Source organism: Athene noctua, chromosome 35 (assembly GCF_965140245.1).
Source record: "Athene noctua chromosome 35, bAthNoc1.hap1.1, whole genome shotgun sequence".
Classification (NCBI taxonomy): Eukaryota; Metazoa; Chordata; class Aves; order Strigiformes; family Strigidae; genus Athene; species Athene noctua.
The window spans coordinates 567,106-577,212 of record NC_134071.1 but is presented as its reverse complement, the minus strand read 5'-3'; the positions used below and the strand labels follow the sequence as shown (position 1 = coordinate 577,212).

Genomic DNA, 10,107 nt, shown 5'->3' with positions numbered 1-10,107 from the left:
CTAACACCATTAACACCACTAACACCATTAACACCATTAACACCACTAACACCACTAACACCATTAACACATAAAATAACACCACTAAAACTAACACCACTAACACATTAACACCACTAACACCACTAACACCACTAACACCACTAACCAACTAACACCTAACCATTAATTATAAACTAAACAACACCACTAACACCACTAACACCACTAACACCATTAACACCATTAACACCACTAACACCACTAACACCATTAACACCATTAACACCACTAACACCATTAACACCACTAACACCACTAACACCACTAACACCACTAACACCATTAACACCACTAACACCATTAACACCACTAACACCATTAACACCATTAACACCACTAACACCTTTAACACCATAACACCATTAACACCATTAACACCACTAACACCACTAACACCACTAACACCATTAACACCACTAACACCACTAACACCATTAACACCCCTAACACCACTAACACCATTAACACCATTAACACCATTAACACCACTAACACCACTAACACCATTAACACCACTAACACCACTAACACCACTAACACCATTAACACCACTAACACCACTAACACCATTAACACCACTAACACCATTAACACCATTAACACCACTAACACCACTAACACCACTAACACCACTAACACCATTAACACTATTAACACCACTAACACCACTAACACCACTAACACCACTAACACCACTAACACCACTAACACCATTAACACTATTAACACCACTAACACCACTAACACCACTAACACCACTAACACCACTAACACCATTAACACCATTAACACCACTAACACCACTAACACCATTAACACCCCTAACACCACTAACACCATTAACACCATTAACACCACTAACACCACTAACACCACTAACACCATTAACACCACTAACACCACTAACACCATTAACACCATTAACACCACTAACACCACTAACACCATTAACACCATTAACACCACTAACACAACTAACCTAACACCACTAACACCACTAACACCATTAACACCACTAACACCATTAACACCATTAACACCACTAACACCACTAACACCACTAACACCACTAACACCATTAACACCATTAACACCACTAACACCACTAACACCATTAACACCCCTAACACCACTAACACCACTAACACCATTAACACTATTAACACCACTAACACCACTAACACCACTAACACCACTAACACCATTAACACCATTAACACCACTAACACCACTAACACCTTTAACACCACTAACACCACTAACACCACTAACACCATTAACACCACTAACACCATTAACACCATTAACACCACTAACACCACTAACACCACTAACACCACTAACACCACTAACACCACTAACACCATTAACACCATTAACACCACTAACACCACTAACACCACTAACACCACTAACACCATTAACACTATTAACACCACTAACACCACTAACACCACTAACACCACTAACACCACTAACACCATTAACACCATTAACACCACTAACACCATTAACACCATTAACACCATTAACACCACTAACACCACTAACACCATTAACACCACTAACACCACTAACACCACTAACACCACTAACACCATTAACACCATTAACACCACTAACACCACTAACACCATTAACACCACTAACACCACTAACACCACTAACACCATTAACACCATTAACACCACTAACACCACTAACACCACTAACACCATTAACACCACTAACACCACTAACACCATTAACACCACTAACACCACTAACACCATTAACACCATTAACACCATTAACACCATTAACACCACTAACACCACTAACACCACTAACACCATTAACACCACTAACACCACTAACACCATTAACACCACTAACACCACTAACACCATTAACACCATTAACACCATTAACACCACTAACACCACTAACACCATTAACACCACTAACACCACTAACACCATTAACACCATTAACACCACTAACACCACTAACACCTTTAACACCACTAACACCACTAACACCATTAACACCACTAACATCACTAACACCACTAACACCACTAACACCATTAACACCACTAACACCACTAACACCTTTAACACCACTAACACCACTAACACCACTAACACCACTAACACCACTAACACCATTAACACCATTAACACCACTAACACCACTAACACCAGTAACACCATTAACACCACTAACACCACTAACACCATTAACACCACTAACACCACTAACACCACTAACACCATTAACACCATTAACACCATTAACACCATTAACACCACTAACACCACTAACACCACTAACACCATTAACACCACTAACACCACTAACACCACTAACACCATTAACACCATTAACACCATTAACACCACTAACACCACTAACACCACTAACACCATTAACACCACTAATACCACTAACACCATTAACACCACTAACACCACTAACACCATTAACACCATTAACACCATTAACACCATTAACACCACTAACACCACTAACACCACTAACACCATTAACACCACTAACACCACTAACACCATTAACACCACTAACACCACTAACACCATTAACACCATTAACACCATTAACACCACTAACACCACTAACACCATTAACACCACTAACACCACTAACACCATTAACACCATTAACACCACTAACACCACTAACACCACTAACACCACTAACACCACTAACACCACTAACACCACTAACACCATTAACACCACTAACATCACTAACACCACTAACACCACTAACACCATTAACACCACTAACACCACTAACACCTTTAACACCACTAACACCACTAACACCACTAACACCACTAACACCACTAACACCATTAACACCATTAACACCACTAACACCACTAACACCAGTAACACCACTAACACCATTAACACCATTAACACCACTAACACCAGTAACACCAGTAACACCACTAACACCACTAACACCACTAACACCAGTAACACCACTAACACCATTAACACCATTAACACCATTAACACCACTAACACCACTAACACCAGTAACACCAGTAACACCACTAACACCATTAACACCATTAACACCATTAACACCACTAACACCACTAACACCAGTAACACCAGTAACACCACTAACACCATTAACACCATTAACACCATTAACACCACTAACACCACTAACACCACTAACACCACTAACACCACTAACACCACTAACACCAGTAACACCACTAACACATTTTCCCCACTCCAGGTTTTCTCCTGACACCGTTTTTGCCATTTTCAATAGTTTTTGCACTTTTTTTCTGGCACCTTTTTCACCGTTTTTCTTTTTTATGCCTTTTTCCCGGCACCCTCACCGCTTTATTTTTTACTTTTTTTTCCCTTTTTTACTCGGGGCCGTTTTTGCCTTTTTTCTCCTGTTTCCAAGCACCAGTAATTTCCTTTTTTTTCTCCCCTGTTGTCCCCGGTGCCATCCTTGCCTTTTTTTTTTTTTTACGTTTTTTTGGGCCTTTTTTCATCACACCATTCATGCCAGTAATTTTTTTTTTAATTTTTATTTTTAAAATTTTCTTTTTTTTTTTTTTTTTAATTTTGCCACTTTTTGCCACATCACCACCAATTCCTTTTTTTTTTTTTTTAATTTTTATGCCACTTTTTTACACGCGGCTCCCACCACTCTTTTTTTTTATTTTTGCCACTTTTTTCCACGTCACCATCGCGCTTTTTTTTTATTATTTTTTCCTCCACTTTGTCCACGTCTCCATCAATCCCCTTTTTTACTTTTTTTGCCACTTTTTCCACATCACCACCAATTCCTTTTTTTTTTTTTTTTTAATTTTTATGCCACTTTTTTACACAGGGCTCCCACCACTCTTTTTTTTTTATTTTTGCCACTTTTTTCCACGTCACCATCACTTTTTTTTTTTTTTTTTTCCACTTTTTGCCGCAGCACCACCAATTCCTTTTTTTTTTTTAATTTTTTTTTTTTTTTGCCACTTTTTGCCGCAGCACCACCAATTCCTTTTTTTTTTTTATTTTTTTTTTTTTTTTGCCACTTTTTGCTGCAGCACCACCAATTCCTTTTTTTTTTTTTAAATTTTTTTTCCACTTTTCGCCACATCACCGTCAATTCCTTTTTTTTTTTTTAATTTTTATGCCACTTTTTTCCACGGGGCTCTTACCACTCTTTTTTTTTTATTTTTGCCACTTTTTGCCACGTCACCATCAATGCCTTTTTTTTTGATTATTTTTTTCTCCACTTTTTTCCACGTCTCCATCAATCCCCTTTTTTACTTTTTCTGCCACTTTTTCCACATCCCCATCACTGCCTTTTTTATTTAATTTTTTTGCCACTTTTTGCCACATCACCACCAATTCCTTTTTTTTTTTTTTTAAATTTTTATGCCACTTTTTCACACGGGGCTCTTACCGTTCTTTTTTTTTATTTTTGCCACTTTTTTCCACGTCACCATCACTGCCTTTTTTTTTTTTTTTCCCACTTTTTGCCACATCACCATCAATTCCTTTTTTTTTTTTTTTTAATTTTTATGCCACTTTTTTACATGCGGCTCCCACCACTCTTTTTTTTTATTTTTGCCACTTTTTGCCACGTCACCATCGCGCTTTTTTTTTTATTATTTTTTCCTCCACTTTATCCACGTCTCCATCAATCCCCTTTTTACTTTTTCTGCCACTTTTTCCACATCCCCACCACTGCCTTTTTTATTTAATTTTTTTGCCACTTTTTGCCACATCACCACCAATTCCTTTTTTTTTTTTTTAATTTTTATGCCACTTTTTCACACGGGACTCTTAAGGTTCTTTTTTTTAATTTTTGCCACTTTTTGCCACGTCACCATCACTGCCTTTTTTTTTTTATTATTTTTTTCTCCACTTTGTCCACGTCTCCATCAATCCCCTTTTTTACTTTTTCTGCCACTTTTTTCCACATCACCACCAATTCCTTTTTTTTTTTTTTTAAATTTTTTATGCCAGTTTTTTACACAGGGCTCCCACCACTCTTTTTTTTTATTTTTGCCACTTTTTTCCACGTCACCATCACCGCCTTTTTTTTTTTTTTTTTTGCCACTTTTTGCCGCAGCACCACCAATTCCTTTTTTTTTTTTTTTTTAATTTTTCTGCCACTTTTTGCCACGTCACCATCAATGCCTTTTTTTTTGATTATTTTTTTCTCCACTTTTTTCCACGTCTCCATCAATCCCCTTTTTTAATTTTTCTGCCACTTTTTGCCACATCCCCATCACTGCCTTTTTTTTTTTTTTTTTTGCCACTTTTTGCCGCATCACCATCAATTCCTTTTTTTTTTTTTTTAATTTTTTTTGCCACTTTTTTACACGGGGCTCTTACCACTCTTTTTTTTTTTATTTTTGCCACTTTTTGCCACGTCACCATCAATGCCTTTTTTTTGATTATTTTTTTCTCCACTTTTTTCCACGTCTCCATCAATCCCCTTTTTTAATTTTTATGCCACTTTTTGCCACATCACCATCACTGCCTTTTTTTTTTTTTTGCCACTTTTTGCCACATCACCATCAATTCCTTTTTTTTTTTTTTTTTACTTTTTCTGCCACTTTTTCCACATCACCATCACTGCCTTTTTTTTTGCCTTTTTTTTTTTTCCTTTTCTTTTTTCCTTTTTTTTTTTTCCTTTTTTTTTTTTTTAATTTTTATTCCACTTTTTTACACGGGACTCTTACCATTTTTTTTTTCTTTTTGCCACGTCACCATCACTGCTTTTTTTTGGAAATTTTTTTCTCCACTTTATCCACGTCTCCATCAATCCCCTTTTTTACTTTTTCTGCCACTTTTTGCCACATCCCCATCACTGCCTTTTTTTTTTTTTTTTTTGCCACTTTTTGCCACATCACCACCAATTCCTTTTTTTTTTTTTTTTAAATTTTTATGCCACTTTTTTACACGGGGCTCTTACCACTCTTTATTTTTTATTTTTGCCACTTTTTGCCACATCCCCATCACTGCCTTTTTTTTTTTTTTTTTTGCCACTTCCTTCCACATCTCCATTAATACCTTTTTTTTTTTTATTCTCCAATTTTTTCCCCGTCACTATAAATCCTTTTTTTTTTTTTATTTTTTTTCACCACTTTTTCCACGTCTCCATTACTGCCCTTTTTTAATTTTTCTGCCACTTTTTTCCACTACAACATCGCTGCCTTTTTTTTTTTTTTTTTTTCCCCACTTTTTGCCACATCACCATCAATTCCTTTTTTTGTTTTTTAAATTTTTATGCCACTTTTTTACATGGGGCTCCCACCACTCTTTTTTTTTATTTTTGCCACTTTTTGCCACATCACCACCACTGCCTTTTTTTTTTTTCCCTTTTTTTTTTTTAATTTTTATGCCACTTTTTTACACGGGGCTCCCACCACTCTTTTTTTTTTTATTTTTGCCACTTTTTGCCACGTCACCATCAATGCCTTTTTTCTGTATTATTTTTTCCTCCACTTTATCCACGTCTCCATCAATCCCCTTTTTTAATTTTTATACCACTTTTTCCACGGCACCATCACTGCCTTTTTTTTTTTTTTTTCCTCACTTTTTGCCACGGCACCATCAATTCCTTTTTTTTTTTTCTTTTTTTTTATTTTTATGCCACTTTTTTCCACATCACCATCACTGCCTTTTTTTTTTCCTTTTTTTTTTTTTTTAATTTTTCTGCCACTTTCTTCTACATCACCATCACTGCCTTTTTTTTTTCCTTTTTTTTTCCCTTTTTTTTTCCTTTTTTTTTTCCTTTTTTTTCCTTTTTTTTTTTTTTTAATTTTTCTGCCACTTTCTTCCACATCACCATCACCGCCTTTTTATTTTTTTTTTGCCACTTTTTGCCACATCACCATCAATTCCTTTTTTTTTTTTTTTTTTACTTTTTCTGCCACTTTTTCCACATCACCATCACTGCCTTTTTTTTTGCCTTTTTTTTTTTTCCTTTTCTTTTTTCCTTTTTTTTTTTTTCCCTTTTTTTTTTTTTTTTTAATTTTTATGCCACTTTTTTACACGGGGCTCTTACCGTTCTTTTTTTTTATTTTTGCCACTTTTTGCCACGTCACCATCACTGCCTTTTTTCTGTATTATTTTTTTCTCCACTTTATCCACGTCTCCATCAATCCCCTTTTTTACTTTTTCTGCCACTTTTTCCACGTCACCATCACTGCCTTTTTTTTTTTTTTTTGCCACTTTTTGCCACATCACCATCAATTCCTTTTTTTTTTTTTTTACTTTTTCTGCCACTTTTTCCACATCACCATCACTGCCTTTTTTTTTTCCTTTTTTTTTTTCCTTTTTTTTTTCTTTTTTTTTTTCCTTTTTTTTTTTTTTCCCTTTTTTTTTTTTTTTAAATTTTTATGCCACTTTTTTACACGGGGCTCTTACCGTTCTTTTTTTTTATTTTTGCCACTTTTTGCCACGTCACCATCAATGCCTTTTTTCTGTATTATTTTTTTCTCCACTTTATCCACGTCTCCATCAATCCCCTTTTTTACTTTTTCTGCCACTTTTTCCACGTCACCATCACTGCCTTTTTTTTTTTCCTTTTTTTTTTTCCTTTTTTTTTTTTCCTTTTTTTTTTCCTTTTTTTTTTTTTTCCCTTTTTTTTTTTTTTTTAATTTTTATGCCACTTTTTTACACGGGGCTCTTACCGTTCTTTTTTTTTATTTTTGCCACTTTTTGCCACGTCACCATCAATGCCTTTTTTCTGTATTATTTTTTTCTCCATTTTATCCACGTCTCCATCAATCCCCTTTTTTAATTTTTCTGCCACTTTTTTCCACATCACCACCACTGCCTTTTTTTTTTCCTTTTTTTTTTTTTTAATTTTTCTGCCACTTTTTTCCACATCACCACCACTGCCTTTTTTTTTTTCCTTTTTTTTTTTTTTTAATTTTTCTGCCACTTTTTTCCACATCACCACCACTGCCTTTTTTTTTTTGCTTTTTTTTTTTTTTAATTTTTCTGCCACTTTTTTCCACATCACCACCACTGCCTTTTTTTTTTTCCTTTTTTTTTTTTTTTTAATTTTTCTGCCACTTTTTTCCACATCACCATCACTGCCCTTTTTTTTTTTTTTTTTTAAATTTCTTTTTCTTTTACCCCCTTCCTTCCACATCTCCCTTAATACCCTTTTTTCTTTTCCAGTCTCCACTTTTTTTCCACGCCACCACCAACCCCTTTTCCTTTACATCCCTTCCACTTTTCCCCTCGCCACCACCCACACCCTTTATTTTCCTTTGCCCCCTTTATCCTCATCTCCCCACAACTCCGCTAATCCCCTTTCTTTATTTTTTTTTTTGCTTCTCCCCACCACCCTTTCCCATTTTTACACCGCTCATCGTAATTTTTTCCCTCTTTTTTTAATTTTTTTAATTTTTTCTCTCCCCTCTCCTCCACCGCAGCCACGTTTTAACCAACGGATTGACCGACCAGTTACTTTTACCAGCTAGTGACCAGCACGACAGCGTCCTCTGCGCCCTGGTCACCGACATCGACTTCGATGGCCACCACGAAATCCTTCTGGGCACCTACGGCCAGGTGAGTTAGTAGCCACAAACCCGGCGGCCCGCCGACGACCACCCCACCAAAATCAACATTAATTTTTTTTTTTCCACAAACCCGGCGGCCCGCCGGCGACCACCCCACCAAAATCAACATTATTTTTTTTTTTTCCACAAACCCAGCGGCCCGCCGGCGACCACCTCACCAAAATCAACATTAATTTTTAATTTTTTTTTCTTTTCTCCACCCCTTCAGGAACTTTTGTGTTATAAATACACCACAACGGCCCCCCCGGGAGAATTCCAACTCCTCTGGACTCGCCGTTTTCCGAGCCCTTTGCTCTCGATGCTTTACACCGATCTCACGGCCGACGGCCTCCGCGAACTCGCCGTGGTGTGTCTGAGGGGGCTGCACGTCCTGCAGGTGCGTCCCCCCTAGAAAATAACAATTAAATATTTCATTAAATTAATATTAAAAGGGAGGGGGGGGGGGGGGGAGCCTGATGCCAAAAAAAAAAATCCCCAAAATAAATTTATTTTTTGGCCTACCGACAGCACAGTCTGGAGCCGACGGCTCGACGGCTCATGGAGAGGCTCCGAGGTCGGATCCGGATGGTGATGGAGTGACCCCCCCCCCCCCGCCCCCCCCCAAAAAAAACCAAAACGATTTGGGGGTACCCCGACTTATCGCCCCCCCCCCAGCAATAAAAGTTTTGAACTCGGCTGCTGTCGAGGAGATTTTTTTCATTTATTTTTTTAGGGGGCGGGGTGTCAGGGATTTAGTTCCTCCCCCCCCCGGCAGTTGGGGGATTCCCCCCCCCCCCCCCCAATTTACTCTTTGGGGTTCCCCCACAATGCGTTTAAATGACTGGGGGAGCCCCCCAGCATCTTGGGGACCCCCCCCCCAATGGGTGTGGGTGAACAACAGGATCCCCCCAACCCAATGGCTGTGGGTGACCAAAGGGACCCCCCCCCAAATCCTTGGGGACCCCCCCCATGGGTGTTGGTGACCGCGGGGCCCCCCCCCAGCTTGTCAGGGACCCCCCCCAATGGCTCTGTAAGACCAGAGGGACCCCCCAAATCCTTGGGGACCCCCCCATGGCCGTGGATAACCAAGGGGACCCCCCCCAATTCTTGGGGACCCCCCCATGGCCGTGGATAACCAAGGGGACCCCCCCCAATTCTTGGGGACCCCCCCATGACCGTTGGTAACCAAAGGGACCCCCCCCAAATCCTTGGGGACCCCCCCGTGGCTCTGTAAGACCAGAGGAACCCCACAGTTTTTTGGGGACCCCCCCCCATGGGTGTTGGTGACCGCGGAGCCCCCCCCAGCTTGTCAGGGACCCCCCCCAATGGCTCTGTAAGACCAGAGGGACCCCCCAAATCCTTGGGGACCCCCCCATGGCCGTGGATAACCAAGGGGACCCCCCCCAATTCTTGGGGACCCCCCCATGGCCGTGGATAACCAAGGGGACCCCCCCCAATTCTTGGGGACCCCCCCATGACCGTTGGTAACCAAAGGGACCCCC

At 39.0% G+C, this 10,107-nt stretch overlaps 1 protein-coding gene across 1 annotated transcript in view; it reads left to right on the top strand.

The window, feature by feature from the left end:
* The window catches only part of KPTN (kaptin, actin binding protein), a 35,825-nt gene extending 26,553 nt beyond the window's left edge, over positions 1 to 9,272 (top strand). Inside the window, exons 11-12 of the mRNA XM_074930753.1 lie at positions 8,835 to 9,002; positions 9,134 to 9,272. Of these exons, the coding sequence (XP_074786854.1) occupies positions 8,835 to 9,002; positions 9,134 to 9,205 (240 nt within the window). The 3' untranslated portion in view covers positions 9,206 to 9,272. The remainder of the gene's footprint in view (positions 1 to 8,834; positions 9,003 to 9,133) is intronic.
* Positions 9,273 to 10,107: the final 835 nt, after the last annotated feature.